We start from the raw sequence: 21,886 nt of genomic DNA, 5'->3' as shown, positions 1-21,886 counted from the left end.
TGCGTAGAACACAATGATTGGTTGTGAAAACCTAAGAATGCGCATAACTTGCGAAAGGGAGCAGCTAGGATTTTAAATTCAACTGATTTTTAATGTCTAAACGATATAGAAACTTTCTGCTTTAGCAGATTTTATATCCATTTTAGTCAAACTTTTGCAGCCTTCAAGCACACCGTGTATAATTGTTGATATTTCAACCAAAAAAGAGATTATTTTTTAACCAAAGTTTTTTAATTAAACTAAAAAATACGAATTTTTAGCAAAATATAGTGGACACCGGAGTTAGTGCCGGTTTTTGGGCTGATGAGGGACCTATATCATGGGACAATTCTCGGAAGAACTATCTCCCGGAGCACTTTCTGTAGGGTTCACTGTAGTTGAATCCTTAACAAAAATAGAATAAATTTTATTAAAATTAATAATAAATTAATTTGTATGAAAAAAAAGTATTGGTAAGCATTGAATCTAATACTTTTTTCGCGGACAAAGTACTGGATCCAATACTTACCAATACTTTTTTTCACAAGGGCCTGTAACTGCCCTGTATTGAATAGAAAATGAACTTTTTTCTAGGTCTGGACTTTCCCAGCAGCTCTGATGTTCTCCCTCTCAATCATGACAATGATCGGTTATGGGAACATGGTCCCAAGAACAAATTGGGGCAAAGGAGCCACCGTGATGTATGCAGTTGTTGGAATTCCACTTTATATTCTCTATTTTCTAAGCATGGGAAAAGTCCTCGCCCAATCCTTCAGGTGGTTGTACCGATGGATGCATCAATGCAGTGGTCGCCGAAAACCTGGCCAAAGAATCATCGTACCCTCAACCGCCTGTCTCTGGGTGATTTTTGGCTATATTCTAGTTGGAGCTATCATGTTTGCCGAGTGGGAAAAATGGGACTACCTTGATAGTGCATATTTCTGTGTCACTTCTCTCTGCAAGATTGGAATCGGCGACTTTGTACCAGGAGCCAATATTATCGAATCCAGCGATGGAAGACAAACGAAACTCGTCATCAATTTTGTCTATTTGCTTTTAGGAATGGGGCTGATTGCCATGTGCTATAATCTCATGAGGGAAGATGTTAAGGTCAAAGCCCATGAACTTAAAGAAGACATGACTCAGGCTTTGGATGATTTTAGACGGCGAGTGCTCACTTGTTGTCGAGGAAGTCCTGATTGAAAAATTTTCAGTATAGTCGATGACATTCCTCAAATTCTTTCTTTATGGAAAATTCTGTTGGAGCACTTTTTGGTGACTCAAAGAATCAGCCTGGATTTTTCTCCAGAGTGTCTCTATAATCAAATCCTGAAGAAAAAAATATTTCCTGACGATTCCCAGGTTTTTTCCCGGGTGTAATTTTTCTTAATACGGAGATTCAAGTATTAAGTATTATCGTCCTCAATAACCCGAAATTGTTCACCTGTGAATGATTAAATTAAAACATCGGACTATGTATAATACGATTTTGCAAGTTTATTGTAAATACTGTTTTGCCAGTTCTTGTAAATATTATCTAAGTGTTTAAAAATGATACTACACCAAACTGTCGCTTTCAGTCAAGTGTCGGGCTTACCTTCAAATGGCCTTTGACTGATTTCGGGGGTGGGCGGGGGGGCGTAAAAAGTGAGGACCGCCTGACTCGTTTTCAATTGGAATATATATCTAAATATATAATGTCACAATCGCTCTCGCCCTACACCCCTGAAAATCTACGTAAGCCCGCAGTTCTAGGAAGGCCAAGAACGAGGTGACTAAAAGCGAGAGTTTGGTGTATTTATATGTAAAATTAAATAACTATTTTTCATTTGTAAATGCAGCCTTATAATGAAGGTCAAATAATTTCTTAATAGTACCGTAAGTCTGGGTTTACCGGGAGACCCTGCATTGTAATATTGATCTTGTATTTACTGTTTAAAATAGTTTACGTCGACAGGTGTCAATTCTAAATGGATTTGGAAGTCTTTTTTTGAAATGATCACCAATAAATTTTTAAGAAAATTGTCGAAGCCGATTTTAAAATTATAATTTTTGTGTAAATTGTAATTTAACGCAAATTGTGGAAAAATGGGCAAACTTGCATATTTGATTTTTTCTCTGAAAAAATAATATACTTGCAATGTATCATATTTATTGCAGATATACTTACAATATATAAATAATTGTTGTAAACAAATAGTCAAACTATGTATCTTTATGCGCGAACAATTTTTTTAAACTAGAATTACTGAGATTTATTACCTTAAAAAATTATAATCTCTAAGAACTCTTCAAATCTAACAATTATTATTGCTTTTAAAAATTTTAAACAGGAATGTTTCATTTGGCTATTTTACTCAAAGACATATTTTTATTTCAATCTAAAACCATATCTACTAGCATCGCTTAAAAAGTGATTTTCGATTACAAAAATGAAATATTTTAATTGTTAATGACAAATTTTATAAATCATATATATATTTTGAGATTTCCTTAGCTGAAAATTTTATTTTTCCAATCAATATTACGGTGACTCAATTCAACAGTGATTGTTCAAGTGATTAAATACATCAAAAAATAATTACGAGTGTTATTAACAAATTTATAAACAAATAATTATAAGAAGCATTTTCAGGTAGCATGTTTATTCTAAGCATTTTAAATTTTATCATTTATCATAGAAAGTTTTATATAACTATATTTAATGATTTTGTAATAAATAAATCAACAATAAACCATTATTATCATTTTTAATTCTCATACTTTATGATTGCAAACCATTTCGGAAAAGGCATTCATTTTTCTCGCATAATCTTATTAGGATCAAGTTTTAGTGATTATAATAGTTATAAGTCATTTGGTAAATGAATATATCATAATATAATATAAATGTATCAAAAATTATAATCAACAACGCGTTTATTCAAGTCATTTGTTCAGCGATAAAAAATGAAACTGTTTATGTGGCTAATTTTTCCGCTGCATTTGTTTATATATTACCAAACACAAAAAGAGATTTTTAAATCGGCAGCGGTAGTTTGCTTATAAATTGAATCCAGACAATTAAAACAAAATTTCCAATCCGTTAGAAAATAAAGTCAGTGGAGTATTTTGAACCTGAAGATTTTTCTTTGTTTTCTGTGAAATAAAGTGTCAAATTTTATATGATAGACTGAATGGATAAGTTTCGTTGCAAAGTTTTTATAAAATTAATATTTCTATAAGGTTGTTATTTTATATTTTTTGGTTACATCGATTAAAAAATGCTTTTGAAACTTTAGTTGTTGGGTATATGTATCACCTATCATAAAGTGGATTGCCTTAACAACATTATCTCAAATTTTAACCAAGATAAGATGTTTTGTTTTTGTTGTAGAACGATATGTATAAAAAGTTCCGAATTTCTAGGCAAAGTTGGAAATGGTGATAATTCATACACCAAATATTAGATCGTCTCGTTTCTTTAAATCTATTGAGAAGTTTCAAAATGTTATTGTCAAAGTTGAAACAGGCAGAATTTCCTGAATTATTTGCTTGTTTTGTGTGCTTACGCTTTTTTTTTAGTTTTCACTAATAATGATAGTTCAAGTCACTTTCAAAAAACAACCAAAACTTTTAAATTAAATTATCTTGCTATTTAGTATTCCAAAATAGCGGTTTTTGCCTTTTTATTCAAAGTGGACTCCTTAGCCCCATCCTGAGGGGCTAATTATTGCGCATAATTTATTCAGAAAAATTTAAAAACATGTTTCGCTTAGTCCCATTTTACGGTACAATTTTTCAGGATTTTAATTAACATCTTTCATTTGGAAAGCTTTCGCAAATTATCACAGGATATTCATGAATATATTATCACTTTCACTCAAATCTAGCTGATAAAGTCACGATCATACTTTGAAACTTTTCTTTGGAAATATATCCGGATTGATCACAAAATATTCTTACATTCTCATTCATGAGAGTGTAATGTAATTTTCAAACTTTCGATCTCTGGTTTTTAACGGATCTTTACGTTTCGGCACTCACAGAATCCGAAAATCATACAATTTTATTGGTGTCTGTCTGTATGTCTGTATGTATGGTTAACTGAATCTTGTAGCCACGCTAACTTTTGAAGGATTTGTCCAATCAAGTCAGCCTTTAATACACTTCTTAAGGTTCCCAAAATGAAAGTTAAGTTCGTTAATCAGATATTTCTAACCGAAATTAAAAAATTTAGAGCATTTTTAAAATGTAAAGAAAAAGAAATTTTCAAATTACAAATTTTTTTTCAAATTTTCTTATATATGGGTAGAAGAATTGCAAATTATCCCAATAAAATTTTCAACATCGATAAAAATTTTAAAAATTATATTCTTCTGAAAATGTTCAAAATTGGAATAAAATTTTTTTATGAATTTTAGAAATTTTTGTCAAATTTTCTGGTACGCGTCAAAAAGACTTGCAAATTATCCTAATGACATTTTTAAATTCAATAAAACTTGAAAAAGTTACATGCTTTTTAAAATTTTCAAAATTTTCAAAAAAATGAAAACAACATTTTTTAATAGGTTAAGAAATATCAATCCAAATTTCTGCTAGATATAAAATATATTTTTTCGAAATTTCTATCATGAAATTTCTTAATTAGACAAAAGTTCCAGAAGTTGGATCATTTTCAAAAATATGCAATTTTGGTTTTTTAAGAGATCCATTAGTTTAAAGCGTTGTTTTTAATAGATTTTAACAAGATTTACAAATTATCTTGATGAAGTTTTTCAATGGGACACAAGTTATCGAGCGCGAAGCTGGAGTTTCGTAATGAGAATGTGCAGTTTCAATGTATGGTTGTAATTCTTCAGAAGTTTAAATCACAGTTTTCGATTTAATTGATAGTATTTACGATATTTGAAAAAATTTAGTTAAAGTAGTGTACGCATCAAACGTACGAAAACGAGCACGAGTTGCAAGAATGTACCCGCACGCCCTTGTGCGCTCAAACTTGGCGCGAAACGCCGCGCGCAAGGAGAATGGGCCCGCACGGCGGGCATATTTTTTCATACGGTTTAATTAAATCGTAAAATATTTGTATAAATCCGAATATAAAAATTGTTCTAGGCTTAGTAAAAATAATAAAAATTAAGCCAAGAATGTATATTTATGACTGTTTAAAAAAACAGGTGTCCAAAGAATGCATTTAATCATACTGACAGGCATTTAAGTAACTTAAAAAAAATTTATTTCAGAAATAAATATATGTACGTGAAATCACATTGAACTTTAATTTATGCCTTACATAGTGTAAATATCGATATTAAGTTTCTAGTTAGTTTATTTTATATTTTACTGATTATAAAAAGAACTTTGTAGAATCTTGAAATATAAAATGTAAATAAGAAACAAATTATTTAACATTATTTTATTATTTATTCATATTTTGTTACAGATATTTGTATGATAAATTGTACGTGACTTTTTATTATACATTTATAAAATGTGATCATGATTTATTTATAGTGAATAATACTATAATAGTGCAAATAAATAATGCTAAGAATAATTCACATTAAATTATTGCAGTTAGAATTGTCCAATGAAAGTCCTTAAAATTAAACAATTTTAATCTCTCAAAATGTCTAGAAGAAACTTTTCAAAATTGCAAACCTTTTTAAAATTAAAGAATTTAGAAGCTTTCGAAATCTGTTGAAGTGAAAATATCTAATTTAATGTTAAATACAGAAACATTTAAAGCTGATTTATGTCTAATCTAAAACGTTAACATTTTCACAATTTACTTAAAACCCAACGCGTGCGTTGCGCGCATTTTTTTTTTTTTTGGTTCACGCAATTTTCAAATTAAAATATCAAATTAATGTCAATATAATATTTTTCTATTTTATGGTATCTATTATGTAAAATAACTGCAATGACAATATTTTTAATAATTAATAAAAATTAGCATTTTAACTTCACCACTAATATACAGGGTGGACACGCTGGGGCTTACCAAAAAGTATGTAACCCGTCTTACACGCTAATGCTATTCTTATGGGGGTGTATGCGGGGTTACATACAGGGTGGATACGCTGGGGCTTATCAAAATGTATGCAACCCCAAATACACTCTCATAAGAATAGCATTATCGTGTAAGACAGGTTTCATACTTTTTGGTAAGCCCCAGCTTGTCCACCCTGTATATTTTGTTAAGTTCCAGCGTGACCACCCTATATAATATTTTTGTAGAATTTATAGACAATCAAAGCGTTTTCATTTTTGTTCAAAAATATCAATTTTTAAGAACAAACACTAACATAATAAGAAATTTGTTAGAAATACCCTATTATTCTACAAATGTTGTAAAAATGATTTGAACGCTAATGATTTTTTTATTAACAAAGGCAATTTTAGACGAAGAGAAAGATGAAAATAACATTAAAAAGTGCTTTTGAGATTACTTTTTTCTGTAAAATAACCAATTTCCGGTCAAAACAATTAAATAATGCTCACTCTTTCGTATAAATCCAAAAATATTCAGTTTTCTCTATTCTTCTTTTGTTACCGGGGAGTTTGTTTTAAAAATTTCAAGTTTTGTTAGAAACATAATAAATTTTGTTTTAAAATACAAATTGTTGTTGTTGAACACGAAAGCAAATTCTTCAAAAATTATGAATCTTATTTAAAATGTAATTTTGTATCCATCTAAATCTAATCTAATTTTGTTACCTTTGAAATATCTAATAAATTTTTATTGACAATACCCATTTCCGGTGTAAAATGCAAGCATAACCTAAAATTCTTAAAAATCGAGAATCTTTATGAGTATTTTTATTTTAAAATGCTAATTTCCAATAAAGAAAATAACAGTAAGACTTTTTTATAAATAATAAGTAAATTTAATAGATAATATGAAACTTTTAATTTAATTTGTACAAAATGATTAAAAAGTACAAATATCTCGCAATTCGCGTGACAAATCGTGATATATGGGGGGGGGTCATTCTGCGCGTGATGTCACGGAGGATTTTCTTCTTTTTAATTGACAATCCTTATTTGTAGATTATGAATTTTTGAAAATATTAAATTAAAGAATAAAAACAATTTCAAGTAATAAAAATCAAGTCAGGGTTTCAAACAAAATATTGAAAGGTTTTCGATACATAACGTTCCACCAAATAGAAAATTGGATAAATTCACAATTCAAACATTTAAATTTATTCCAAATTTGAATCATTTAATTCAAAAATTTTATCGGGAAGGTTAAAGTTATCTGTAAACTTATTTAAACTTTTTAAACAGAAAGATTTAACAATCCGAAAATTAAAGTTAATAATTTATTTCAAATATTAAAAAAAGCAATTCAAAATTGATTCACTTTTATTTGAAAAGTAAAAGTGGAAAATTATCTTAACTTCAAACTGCGTTATGAATAGAATAATTAAAATATTATCAAGATTCAAAATTTAACAAGGTTTTTAACTTATGATAAATACAAATTGTTTATAAAATAAAGATCAAAGCCAAAAATTGTGTAATACAAACAAATTACATTCATTGGAGAATATTTACTAGATCATAGGAACATTTAGAATTACTTGAACACTGTTTTCTAGAGAAAAGTTACCAAATAATGTAAGGGGTGTAGGAAAAGGTTTGAATGAAAAATATTGCTTCCAACACGTGTTTTATTGTCGCCTTTTTAACTAACACTAAACTACTGTGATAACAAACCCAAAAAATGGCTTTGAAACTGAAAACTTTTAAAAACGTTAATGGAATTTTAAATAGACGTAATGACATTCTTTATGGTTGCCCGCAAAAGTCGTCAGCCACCTCTCGTATTCTTGTATTTTTCGGTGGGGACACACAAGTAAGTTATTTTAATGATGCTAATAATTGGATAATTAAACTATACTTTTAAAAAATTCACCTGTTTTGGTAGAAAATTAATGTATTTAGGTTGACGATTCAACTATTTTCTTGAAAATTCGTATAGTAGATTTTTTAGCTTAAAAGTAAAAAATTTGGTTAAAATTGAGCTTGTTTAATGAAAATTCATATGTTCTAATTAAAAACTCAACTGTTTTGTACCAAATTCATGCTTTTAGCTCGAAAATTTAACAATTTGCCAGAAAATTTGGCAGGAAATTTAAATATTTGGTGGAAAATTAACCTTTTTGCAGAAAATTCGTCTATTACCATGAAAATTCGTCGTTTTTCTTTAAAACCTCGTCTTTTTGTAGATGTTTCCTCTTTTTTTGACTTGATATGTTAACAGTTTGATGGAAATTATAACTATTTGGTTATAAATTCAACAGTTTGGTTGGAAAAAAACTTTTTCGTCAAAATTTAATCTTTTTTGGTTGAAAATGAAACTTTTTTGTAGAATATTAAACTATTTTTGTCAACAAAAAAAAAGCTTTTTATTGAAAAATCATATTTTTGGGTTGAAAATTAAGCTGTTTTGAAGAAAATTTGTATTTTCAGCTGAAAAATTGAATTATTTGGTTGCAAATTAACTTTTTCTTGAAACTTAACTTTTTTTTGAAAAATTGTTATTTTTTTCTTCAAAATTCTACAATTTAGTTGGATTTTTGTCTTCTAGACTGTAAAATCCTTCGCAGTCGAAAATTTAACTGTTTTCTTAATAATTCGTCTTTTAGGTTAACAAATTTAATTGTTTTCTTAAGAATGTAATTTTTTATTGTTAAAAATGCAACTTTTATACACAAAATTAATATATTTTTGTTGAAAAATAGCTTTTTATTGAAAATTCAGCTTTAAAACTTAAAAATTGAATTATTTCGTTGCAAATTATCTTTGTTCATGAAAATTATATTTTTCGTAGAAAATTGGTCTTTTTTCATTGAAAATAAAAGAATTTAATTGAATTGTTTCTTTCTAGACTATAAAATCTTTCTTATTTACAAATTCAACCCTTTTATTGAAAATTCGTATTTTTATTAAAAAATTCATCTCACTTGTAGAAATTTAATCCTTTTTTGTTGTAAATTTTTAACTTTTTTGTAGAAAACTCCTGTTTTTGGCTTGGAATTGAAATTTTTTGGTTAAAAATTAAGTTATTTGGATGAACCTGTATCTTTTTTAGCTAAAAATTCAATATTTGTTTGAAAATTGTCGTTTTTTTTCTAGAAAATTTATCTTTTTGGTTGCAACTTCAATTTCTATGTTAAAAATTCGTCTTTTAGGTTTCAAAATACACTTCTTTTGGTAGAAGTGTAATCTTTTTTGGCTGAATTCAACTGTTTTTGATTTAAAATAAACATCTTTTTTGTTTAAAATATCAACTACTATATTTTTGCTTGAAAATTCATCTTATTTGGCTGAAAATTCAACTACTTGGTTGCAAGTCAATCAAATTTGATAGAAATTCATTTTTTATTCTTTTTTTGTTGTTAAAATTTTCTCATATTTGGCAAAAAATGATCTTCTTGGTTAATAATTTAACTATTTATTTGAAAATTTATTTATTTTTTTTAATCCGTCTTTTTTGTAGAAAGTTCAAAGTTTTAGTGAAAAATTACAACTCCTTGAACATTGTAATTTAATTTTATATTACAATTTCAAAAAAAAAAGTTAGCACGCTTAAAAAATTTTTTCTCTGACAACTCCTGGTTTTCCAGGTGAGTATACACCCTCATTCTGTATTAATAAAGCAAAATATAATTAATTATCAAAATAGGATTTTCGAGAAAATATGGCCCAACATAAAGACAGTACATCTTTCCGAAAATGGAGTTTCGAAAACACGGCACATATAATGTCAGAAAAATTTCCCCAAAATCATATCCTCATAATTCGACCTGCAAGGTATAAATCATATAAACTATTTATATCTAAATTGAAAATTTAGATAAATTATTTAAGAGAGCCTTTTTATTTTTAGGAGAAAGGTATTACCAAAAGCTGTTATAAATTGCTTTGATAATTTCGTAAAAGGAAGTGAATATGGAGCACCCACTTTTGCTCCAAATTACAGCAGTTTATTGCATTTAAAAACGCTTCTTGAATCGTTGGCGAAATCCGTTACTCAAGTAAAAACAAATAGTTTTTTATAAGATGATTTAAATACAAGTCAAAATAATATCAACTCTAAACGATTTTTAATTTATCTAGATTTCAAAAGAAATTTTAAACGAAGGGGAATTATCGCTGATGGGATTCAGTAAAGGCTCGGTTGTATTAAATCAATTCCTTCACGAATTTCACTATTATCAAAATCCTCAAGAGCAAAACGATGAAATCGTCAAATTTATATCTCGAATTAAAGAAATGTGGTGGCTAGATGGAGGCCATCCAGGCCAAAAGGATACTTGGATCACGGATAAAGCAATACTAGATTCGTTTATAAAATTAGGTAAAAACTTGGAATATAATCTTCTATCGTACAATATTTTTACAAGTACAGTTTTTCGAAAATATTTACAATTTTATGATTTTTCACTCATTTCTGCTCTCGCAGAATTTGCAACTTTCGTTGAGAAGACTTTTAATCTTTATTGTAATTAAATTGAGAATTCAATAATTACAATAGTAGTTAATCGATGTAAAATTCTAGGAATCGACGTTCACGTAGATGTCACACCCTATCAAATTAACGACAGTCAGCGGCCATGGATTCGTATCGAAGAACAAACATTTTCCGAAACTTTGCAAAAAGGAGGGGCTAATATACAACGGCATTTACATTTTGGAGACCAGCCTCGCAAATTGGAATATCACTTTACGGTCTTAAAAAAAATAAATGTGTAGAGTAGCATTTTGATTCTAAAAGAACCATTAAATTTTACTAATGATAATGGGAATTATTTTCCTTTTTCATCATTTTCATTATTTTCCTTCAGCATTCTCTCACTACTGTTATTTTTGTATAAATATTAAATTAAGATTAATAATAATGATATTGAATTAACTATTAAATGTACATTATTGTAAATTCGAGTAATAGTAGATTCCAAAACCCATGACTGTACAAATGAGCTTTGGTTGTAAAAAAAGAAGTCTAATATGAACAGAAGATTCAGTATTTTCTATTTAAAATATCAGTCGAGTTTTAGGATATTTAGCAATAATTACTTATTTACCTTATCATACGTAAGAAGATCTGTATTTTTAGCACCTATTCGGACAAGTGGTTTTTATTCCCTTTGCTTGATCACCTGTAAACAAAACATATTATTATTATTATTATTATTATTATTATTATTATTATTATTATTATTATCAAAGTTGATTCCGCGGATAATAATTTAAATCTTCTACTTTGCAAATTGAAACGTTTATAATTGATTAAAGTTTAGTTTTTTTAGAATTTGAAATTCGTTTATTTATTTCCATCAAATATAAATTAAAGAAAAAAAACATACTTTCAGATTTATCGAGCAAAGGAATTTCAGCCCACTCGTCGCATCCATCACAGCAATCACAGACTCCATCATTCACTTTAAAAGACGAAATTTTATCTGAAAAAGAAATTAAATTTTGATTAGAAAACGTAAATTTCGCGATTCGCAAAAACCGGAAATTTTGTGCACCTTTAAATTATCAATTTTTTATTTTCTGCGTAAAATTATTATTTAATTATACGATTCAGTACTAAAAGCATGTGACGAGTTCAAAGTCGTGGATTTATTACCAGACAATCATAAGCAGGGAACTGTTTGAAATTTACTAACGAAAAAATATTGCGGACAATAAATTTGTCTACTAATCCCAGTACAAAAATCGAACTTAAAGAAATTTCTTATGCTGTTTTTTTGTGCTTTATTTCTATTTTTTGCTAGGTTGTTATTTATAAACACGTCATTTGGGAAAATATTTTTTTTATGTTTTCTATCAAATTTCCGACCGTATTTTGATTCTGAGTTTTGAATTTGAAACTTTTGAAACTTAAACTTTTGAAATTGAATCTTAACCATATTTTACTTGAAAAACACTTAATTATTTACACGTATAAAATGCAAGTTGTCAACATTATTTAATTCAACAATATTTCAATTAAATACAGGGTAGCCGTTTTACTGACACAAAAAAACTTCTGGTCATTGAAATTAAAAAATTAAAACTTTAATGCTAAAAAGTTTTCCATTTTAAGTAATAAAAACTGAGCTGCAAATCCTTTAAAACAATTTTAAGTTAGACATATTAAAAATGGAAAGATTACATTTTTGTTATAAACTAATCACTTTTTAAATTAAAAGTTGAATTATTTTCAATTCAAATACATTAAAAATCCTTCAAATGCTTCAAAACTTTATTTTAAATAATTTTTTGAATTATTTTTTTAATTTTTTCAGAACTTTTTAACATTTTTTAAAATGTTTCGAATTCTTCCTAATTTTGTTTGCATTCTGCAAAATAACAAATATTTCCATAAAATCTTTCAGATTAATTTTTGATGATTTGGAAATGTTTTTAAATGTTTTGAAATATTGTCTGAAGATTGATTTTACAATATAAACTCATTTTCATTTTCCAAGCAATCTTGAGAATATGTTTTTTTTATTCTCTTGAAGCCTTTCATAATTCTTAAAAAGCTTCTAAATTTTTTGTTCTAAGTCTTAAAAAATATTTTGTTTTACATTAGGCCGTAGACTATAAGCACCGAAATTTCGGTAACAATAGCCGGATTTTGTCAGTATAGGTAGACAATTCGTTTAAATTATTTGAATTCATTTCAAATTTTTAATTAATTTTGAAAAATAAATTTTTAATAAATTTGAAAATAGTTCATGAGTTTAAAACAAGCGTTTACGATTTCAGGGTGGCCGCTGGACCGGAAAAACTGGAAAACCGGGAAATGACCGGGAATTTTATGAGACTGGGGAAATTCGGGAAATGACAGTGAATTTATTTTTTGACCGGGAATTTTACAAAAATTTTAGAATAAAAATGTTATCCAACTTTGATTTCAACCGTTTTGTAAATAAATTGTTAAATTGTGATTTTTATAAATTATTATATCATTTAGTTTAGAATTTTTCATTCAAAAATCTTTCATTTCAAACATTTTTAATTTTTAAGCATATATTTTAATTTAAAGAAATTTAAAATGCAGTTTAAAAGGTTAAAAAAATTTCAGAAGAAATTCTGCCCAAGTTCAATTTTAACAGTTTTTGAAATAATTAAAGTGCAGTTTTGAAGATTTAAAATTTAAAGGCATTTGAAGTTGAAAATGTTTGATAAAAAAAGTTTAATTTTATCAACTGTAATTATAAATAAACAAACTGTTTCAATCCGAAAGTCTTGATAAGAATTGAAATTTATGTCTCATTTATTCCGATAATTTTATTTTTAAATCAAAATTTTCATGATTTATCGATAATATATATTTTTAATTCCGAGTTTCAGGTCGTCCTTCATATTCTTTTCTGTATTAAATTTAATGAATAAATTTATTAATATACTATTTCTATTAATTTTTTTAGCCATTAAAAAACGTAAACGTGCGTTTTACTATTTTCAACTTAAAAATAAACCTATAAAAATATAGTCATAATTAAAGGTTTTGATTAAATTTAAAATATTGTGAGTCTAAATTATTTAATTTGTATCCCATTGAATTTGAAATTTCTTAATGTAGAAAAAAAAGTAAGTATTTAATATTTTGCAATATTTCACTGATCATTTAAGACAAGTAAATTGAAACCAAATATTTAAAAGAAAACAATTTGAAACTGAATTGTTTTACATAGAAAGCTTTAAATCTTCATATTTTCGAAGAGCTTTTAAACATTTAGCGTTACAATTTTAATTGTTCTATTTTACACTTATTATTTGTAGAAAAAATTTGAGTCATTTTAAGAGATACATAGAAGTTTTGAAAATATTTAAAATTAATTAAGAACTTGAAATTATTTCAAGTAATTTAAACGAAGTGTGTTAACATTTTTTCAGAACTTCTAAATATATTTTAAAATTAATCGAAAATTTTCTGAAAATTTTGAAAGTCTTGACATTAAAAAAAAAATCCTTAAAATCTTCCATGTTCTTCTTTGATAATTTTTTTAATCTCTTAAAATCTTCTTAAACTTTCTGTTAAAATAATTTTCCAAAGTGAAAAATCATTTTCAATTTTCCTAAGAATCTTAAGAAAATTTTTTATTCATTCGAAGTCTTTCACAATTATTAAAAAAAAAAATCTAACTGTTTTGTTTAAAATCTACAAAAACCTACATTTTATTTTAAATCCGGCTGCAAATATTTCAAATTATTTCGAGTTCTAAATTTAATTTGAATATTTTTAAAACTTCTAAATATCTCTTAAAATTAATATTTTTACAAATAATAAGTGTTCTATTATTATTTATAAATTCAAATAATTTTTTTTCAATTTGCAGGATTTTCTAAAAGTTTTGGAAAAAATTCAATTCATTTTGAAATATATTTAAAAGTTCCGAAAAAAAATTCAAAAATTATTTTGAATTTGGAAAAATTTAAAACCACTTCTAAATTTCTCAAGATTTAGAAATAAAATTTTAAAGCTTTTAAAGGATGCCTAGGTTAACTTCTAATTTAAGAACTGTTAAGTTAAACAAATTATTTTTCAATTTTTAACGTGCCTAGCTTAAAATTATTTAAAATAATATAATTTTGAAAATGTTTGAAGTTCATTGCTTGATTCTTTAATTTAGACTTTTGAAAATGGTAACGTGGATTTATATTTTTGGAACTTAATTTGAATTTTTTGAACTCTATAACTTATAAAATTTATCAATGTTGCGGTTCATTTGCATTTCAATTATCATTGTTTATTTGAAAAGTGTTACTGCCTTCCATTTGTTATGTGTACATTTTTGAGCACTTGAATACACAATTTTTGAATTAAAAAACTTTTAAACTTCAATTTTAAAAGTTTGTAATTCAAGTGTTTCACTTTGAATGCTTTAATTTGTTGTTTATCGTTCATTACTTTACATGGAAAGTTGAAAAGGATAAAAATTCAACTAATTATTTTAAAAACTGTTGAAATAAATAAAACTTGGACAATTTTTTTCTCAAAAATTGGTAAAATTCCTGGTAAAAAAATTAATTCACTGTCATTTTCCACATAAAACATTTCTGATTAAAAAACATAAACCCGTGTTATCATTTTCAATGCTCTTGATTAAAAAATAAACACTTTTTAAAGTAAAAGTTAAATTATTTTTATTTTAAATCATTTAAATTAAATCATTGTTAAATTGATATTTACATATCAACAATCAAATATTTAACTTGAAATATTTTAGATAGACAGTATTTGCACATAGGATTTTAAACTAAATAAAAGCATTTAATTATGAATCTTTTAATTTGAAATTATCTGAAAAATAAAAGTAGCTTATAAACTTGCAATTAAACGTTTACACTTACAACTATTTAAAAATAGTTAAAATCGGAGTGATATAAAATTGCATTTATATTATGTGATATGAAATCTACGATATGTAAAATGATTAAATAAAGTTTTCTTACAAATTTGCAGCAATCGCGGTGAAAAAGGGTAAAAGAAATTTTTTAATGGAAGGTTTTATTTCAAATTTTACTTGTTATTCATGTTAATATATATTTTAGTAATTGTTATACTATTTTTAATTAATGCATATACAGCGAAAATTTTCCCACTTAGTTTTTAAAAATTTTGTTATACTTTTTGTATGTTTCGTTTTGAGTGGTCATCAATTTTAAAAGCGGATATTTCATATTTAACATTTTGATAATAAAACGAATTACATTTTTTGCGCAAAGAAGTTTAGAAGATGTAACATTTCTGCGTCAAATATATGATAAAAGGTTGAAATATTTTTGACCTGTATTCTCGAAAGAATTTATTTTTTAATTTGAGAACTTTTTTAATTTTAGACCCCCCCCCCCCTATTTACGTTATATTTTATATTTTTTACCTAATATATAAACTTTTTTTTACTGTAAACAAGATTTTAAAAGTTTCAGGGCATTTCAAATGATTCCAAATAATTATGAGTAAAAATTAAAAAATTAACTACAAATTAAAAATTAACTAACTAAAAATTAACTAAAAATTAAAAAAATTAACTATAAAGTATTTCCAAGAATTACAAAATTTGTACCGAATTTAACGAAACTTTAAGGAAATTAAATTTTTTAAATGAATGACAAGTTTTAGAGTATTCTCAACGATTCAAAAGGATTATGAGAGGTTTCACAGATTAAAATTTGTTTTATGATTGTAAGGATTTGAAGAAATTACCTACTACAGAAAATATGACTTTTAAACCAAATAATCGAATTTTCAGATGAATTGTCAGCCAAAAATATAATATTAGGCTTTTAAATTAAAAAAAAATCAACTTTCAACCAAAGATAGTATGATTTTCTAATTAGGTTCTATTAATTCAGTTCGAATTTTAGTAAAAAAAAAAAAACGGGAAAAAGGGGAAGTTTTTTTAAAACAGTTGAAAAAAAGAGGAATACTTTTTTAAAAAAAGGGAAGAATAGGGGAAAGAGTGTAAAGTCTGCATTTCTTAAAAAAACTTATTTTCTAAATATAAAAATAAATGTTAAATATTTTCCTTCTTTAGCGCTTCGTCCTCTAGAATTATCTATAAAATCATTTTTTTTTTATTTACCTGGGAATTTTTTCGAAGATTTTTCACAGTAGAAAGTGCCATTATTGCAAGCATTGGTTCCAGGTTCGTCACTTCCGTCCAACGGACAATCGCAATAATCGTCATTAATTTTCAAAAAATCTATCTCTAATTTTGAGGCAATACAGACAAACTTTCCTCTCGCATTGGGCAGATATTTGGCAATATCTCGACTATGAGTTCCTCTTAGCGAAATGGAATGACCATCTTGGTCTCTAATAAATTTGGAGTGTTGTGAATCGTCCCATTTTGAGATAATTTTATTGATAGCGACATTTGGTCTACTGTGGCCTGACGAGGATCGACTGACTAGATTATTGATTCCATCCCGATTTAATACGAGGAAATAAATAAATTGTGAAAGCAGATAACTAACACCTGATATAGTTGCCACGACAAGCAACACGAATTTAAACTTTCTTTTCCTTAGGAGTTGATTAATCCATGACATTTTATAATTTTGATGTATCTGAAATTAAATATTTCGAGGTAAATTATGCGGCTGGCTTTTCTATCATTTATTTTATAAAGAAATTCGGTTTAAAAAATTACTAATTAAGTTATCAACATTGAATTCATGGTCCCTGAAAATAACAGTGATTGAAAAAAAATTGAATTTAGAATTAAAATGTTCCACGCTTTTTTGCTTCAAATATAAATTTATAAAAATTTTATAATTTTTAATTAAAATCCTTTAAAGCTATTTTAAAATATAACAGTTCAAATTGAAATAATTTCCTGTTAACAAAATGCCAAGTTATATTGTTTACATTTAAATCATTCAAAATTGTATAAATAAAAACTATAAATCCAGAACCCTCAAAATCGCAGTTCAAGATTTAAGCATTATAGGCGCATTTCTACAGTTTGGATAAATTCTTCAGCAATAAAAAATTTCCAAATAAACACTTTAATAATTAAAAATCATTTAAAATTTAAAACTTTTAAAGAATAATTTCAATGCAACTTAATGGAAATTTATTATGGATAATATGAATATGGATAATATAAATATGAGTTTTACACTCATAGTAGTAAGTGTTTTTCGAGAGCCTCGAAATAAACTGTTCAATCTGAGCGTCTTCTGCCTTTTAAATGTATAATTTTTTATGTTTTTCGTTTGGAAATTTAAACGCTTAAAGTTGTGAAAGAATTTTCAACGAAAATGCTTAGCTCTGTTTGGCTAAAAATGTTGTGTTTTTGGAAACACCAAATTAAAATGCTTTAAAATTCTAAACCATTAGTATGAACCCTTACAAATCATAAGAAATCTTTAAAGTTCGAAAGTGGGAAAATTTCAACCTTTTCAACCTGCAAGCTTCCATTTTTTAAACCAATAAATTGAGAATTTTAAATTGAAAGACCAAACTTTATTTTGCTTCAAATTTTCGGACTGATCAAAATAACAACGATTAAAGTATCTGAAAATATATACAGTAATGCTATAAAATGTTATCACTGTAAGAAATTGGGACATCTACTTGTACACATTTATAAAAAATGTTATAGGATTCAAATTTTTCTTTTTGTAAAATTTCTAAGAAAGCAAAGTTCTTTTAATGAAAAATGTAATAGTTGATATTTCCACCAAATTGTTGAATTTTCAAGAAAATAATTTAATCTTTAACCAAAAAGATTAGTTTTCAACCAAGATTTTTTTTAAAACAAAAGGCCAAATTTCCAAAAAAACACATTTTCAACCAAATGAGATGAATTTTCATCTAAAAAAAATAAATTTTCAATTAAAAGCAGTTGAAAATGTAACCAAAAAGAACCATTTTTTTTACCAAACAGTGACATTTTTCACTAAAAAAAGTTGAAATTTCCACGCGAAGAAATGAATTTTCAATAAGTGTTGATTTTTTAGCCAAGAAAGGTAAAAAAAACTTTGAATTTTCTACAAAATAGTTGACATTTCAACCCGAAAATATGAATTTTCTACAAAAAAAATTAATTTTTAACCAAATAGATGATTTTTTGCAAGAAAATAGGAATGCTCAACAAAACAGTTGAATTTTCAACCAAAAAGAATACATTTTTAACAAAATTGTTAAATTTTCAAGCCGAAAAGGATCAATTTTGAATTTTCAACAAAATAATTAAAATCTGAATCAAAGAGATCAGATTTCAACCAAGAAGATTCACTTTTTTACCAAAAGGACGAATTTGCAACAAAACAAATTAACTTTTAATCAGGTGAGTTGAGTTTTCAACCAATGGGGTGAATTTTTGACTAAAATGATGAAGCTTCAACCAAAAAATAATTTCATTTTTAATTAAAATCAGTTAAAACCTCATCCAAAACAGAATAGTTTTGAATCAAACAGTGGCATTATATACACAAAAAATATGACATTTTTTTATCAGACATGAATTTTCAATTTTGTTTTCTGAGAATTTCAAAACTAAAAAAAATGGAAAAAATTCAATTAAAACCAAAATATAGTTTTGACAGCACTAGGATTGCTCCCATAATATTTCGTTCAATTCTCGTCTTTACGTAATTATAGTTTATTGAAAGGCTTTCTGTAAAAAGAAATCAAATTTTGTAACAATGCAGTTGTGTCAAACTGTTTTTTATTATTGAAGACAAGAATTAAAAATTTGCTACAGTTACGAATTATTAATCGATTTTAAGCTATTTTAGCTTTATTTGTTTAGCGGAAGCCTTTTGATAATTAATAATATAACCTACAAATGACAATATGGTAACTTCATGTAAGAATAATTAGGAGCGAGCAATACATGTTCATGTACATTAGAGAATTCTGGTTTTAACATTTTAAATAAAAAAAAGTAAAATTCTTCATTTATATTGAGCAAAAAGAGCATTTTCGAAAATTGCGAAAAACAACGAAGAACGAAAACAAACTTTAAGGTTAGGAACCTGCACTATAACTTCCGCCAGCTTCCTCTGAACATTTAAATGCTAATTCATACAATTATATTAATTAATAACTATGAATTTATTTAAGGCATGCTTACCTCGTTTAATTTTACTCTATAAATCAACACCACATACTTTACTTATATACAATGCAAATGCAAATTGAACACCCGATATACGATATACATTCCTGGCCATTCATATTGTTCGATCAGCTGTTTTCAATTTCTAGGGAATTTTGTGTTATAAGAATTAGGCAGTTTCAAAAGTTTCTAATATTAAGGCGGGAAATCTTAAAATATTGAAAATCTCTACCAATTATTAAAATACATATAAGAACTTAATTCTGTATTTAATATCAAAAAGAAATAATAAATAATAATAGAAAAGTGTGCAGTGGAAAATAAGTTTTTTCATTTTGACGCAAAATTTCCAGTTTCCTAACCTAATATTTTTAAATTATCATCAAGAAATCAATATTTCTATTTATTTATCGCAGGGACTTTTTTCTCATAATCCAATTAATTAAATACGAATACAATTAAAAGAGCCCAATAAGAAAAGACAACTCTCTTTCGTTAAGATTTGATTCTTTTTAGTTGAAAATTAAGTGTTTGATTAAACGTGTAATTATTTCATTGAAAATGCAACAATTTTGTTGAAAAGTCATAATTTTTGGTAGAAACCTCCACTGTTTCCATGAAAATTTGTTTTTATTTTAGGTAGAAAATTCAACTATTTCGTTAAAAAATTAAATTATCATTTTTAAATTAGCTTTTCTGTTGAAACTTCAACTTTTTGTGAAAAATTCATCTTGCTGTCTTAAAAATTCAACGATTCTGCATAAAAATGTTTACTTTCTTGAACGAAAGATTTTTCTTCTTAGAGAATTTATCCCTATTGATAAAAATTTTATCTTTTTTGTTTAAAAATTTAACTGTTGTTTGAAAATTAATTTGTGTTTCGTTGACCATTCTACCATTTTGTCGAGAATTCGTCTTTCAGTGTGAACTTAACTGTTTCCGATTACAAAAATGTTTTTTGTTTAAAATATCAAATATTACATTTTTCTTTGAGCATTCATATTTTTCGTTTGTAATATCCACTATTGCATTTTTTATTGAAAATTCTTCTTTTTTGTTTGAAAATTCAACTTCTTGGTTGAAAAAGTAACTATATTTTGTTCAAAATTCGTTTTCTTTTTTGGTTAAAAATTAACTGCTCTTACTGAATATTTAACTATTGCAGTTAAAGATTCACCATATATCATTTGAAAATTAATATATTTAGTTAAAAGAAAGTTTTAAAACCATTTTTCTTGTTTGATAGAAAATGAAACTTCTTGGTGGGAAATTTATTTATTTGATTAGAAATTTAACAATTTGGTTGAAAATTCATATTTTTGGAAAGAAAATTCGACTATATTGTATGAACTTTGTCCTTTTGGCGGAAAATTTAACTTTTTCGTGAAATATTCGTCCTTTCGGTTTGGAAATTCATATCTTTTAGTACTTTAATCTTTCTTAGTGAAAAATGAAACTGTTTGATTTTCTCTTAATTTGAATCAGTTAAAATGTTTACTAATGTCAAATAGTGACTGAATTACAGATACAAATAAGCTATTTTTTACTGATAATAATCTTTTTTGGTTGAAAATTCAACAGTTTTGTTTAAAATTCGTCTTCTTTAGTTGTAAATTCATCTGTTTTGGCAGAAATGAGAAAATTCTAGTTAAAAATAGAAATTCTTGGTTCTCTATAAATATGGAAAAGTACAATTATTTACTAATATTAATTAGTTGCTGATTTCTACCTATAAATCAGCTACATTTTAATGGTAAATCTGTAAATGTCACTAAGATATCAGTGTGAATAGTTGATTTAGATAAAATTCAGTCAATGATTGAAACAGGTAAAACGGTAACTGATTGAAATCTACGGATTTGAAAATTAATAAATTTTTGGTTGATGATTCAACTATTTTGTTGAAAAATCGGCTTTTCATAGAATTCCAGTTTTTAAATTTAAAATATATTTTATTTTGTTTAAATATCAACTATTAAGTTTTTTGTTGAGAATAAATCATTTTTGGCCGAAAATGCATCTACTTAACCTTTAACTGAAAGATACACTACTTTGTTAATAATTCATTTTTATGTTGATAATTCATGATTTTAGTTGAAAATTGATCTCGTCTGCTGAAAATGTAACTGGTTTATTAATCATTCATCCATTTTGTTGAAAATTATAATCATTATTTTTTTAAATAAAACTAATGTTCTGGGTTGAAAATGGATATTTTGAGTTCAAAATGGAACTAATTGGTTAAAAAATCTTTTTTTTTTTTTTTTTGAAAATTCAATCTCTTTAACTGAAATGTTAGAAATTTAAAGCGATTAAAATTTAATTTAATACAT

The 21,886-nt window shown here is 26.1% G+C and overlaps 3 protein-coding genes across 5 annotated transcripts in view; 2 read left to right on the top strand and 1 right to left on the bottom strand.

Annotated features, from left to right (window-relative positions):
- LOC117171821 (TWiK family of potassium channels protein 18) overlaps positions 1 to 1,549 on the top strand; it is a 6,445-nt gene extending 4,896 nt beyond the window's left edge. Inside the window, exon 2 of the mRNA XM_033359450.1 lies at positions 574 to 1,549. Within this exon, the coding sequence (XP_033215341.1) occupies positions 574 to 1,182 (609 nt within the window). The 3' untranslated portion in view covers positions 1,183 to 1,549. The remainder of the gene's footprint in view (positions 1 to 573) is intronic.
- LOC117171824 overlaps positions 1 to 19,669 on the bottom strand; it is a 26,768-nt gene extending 7,099 nt beyond the window's left edge. The window contains exons 1-5 of one of the 3 annotated variants that reach the window (XM_033359454.1): positions 19,569 to 19,669; positions 16,566 to 17,052; positions 11,343 to 11,438; positions 11,061 to 11,135; positions 1,277 to 1,423 (exon numbers count right to left, since the gene is read on the bottom strand). In XM_033359454.1, coding sequence (XP_033215345.1) covers positions 11,089 to 11,135; positions 11,343 to 11,438; positions 16,566 to 17,034 — 612 coding nt within the window. In that variant the 5' untranslated portion in view covers positions 17,035 to 17,052; positions 19,569 to 19,669 and the 3' untranslated portion in view covers positions 1,277 to 1,423; positions 11,061 to 11,088. Of the gene's footprint in view, positions 1 to 1,276; positions 1,424 to 11,024; positions 11,136 to 11,342; positions 11,439 to 16,565; positions 17,053 to 19,568 lie in introns of those variants that run through there. The other 2 variants (XM_033359453.1, XM_033359452.1) reach the window with 2 other exon arrangements.
- LOC117171822 (UPF0565 protein C2orf69 homolog) lies at positions 7,611 to 10,888 on the top strand. Its single transcript, XM_033359451.1, has 5 exons — positions 7,611 to 7,825; positions 9,659 to 9,786; positions 9,863 to 10,010; positions 10,093 to 10,333; positions 10,535 to 10,888. The coding sequence occupies exons 1-5, from the start codon at positions 7,694 to 7,696 to the stop codon at positions 10,726 to 10,728; spliced, it is 843 nt and encodes a 280-aa protein (XP_033215342.1). The 5' UTR covers positions 7,611 to 7,693; the 3' UTR covers positions 10,729 to 10,888.
- Positions 19,670 to 21,886: the final 2,217 nt, after the last annotated feature.

Source organism: Belonocnema kinseyi, chromosome 4 (assembly GCF_010883055.1).
Source record: "Belonocnema kinseyi isolate 2016_QV_RU_SX_M_011 chromosome 4, B_treatae_v1, whole genome shotgun sequence".
In the NCBI taxonomy this organism is placed as follows: Eukaryota; Metazoa; Arthropoda; class Insecta; order Hymenoptera; family Cynipidae; genus Belonocnema; species Belonocnema kinseyi.
The sequence above is the reverse complement of the archived record's forward strand: the minus strand, read 5'-3'. Positions and strand labels throughout refer to the sequence as shown.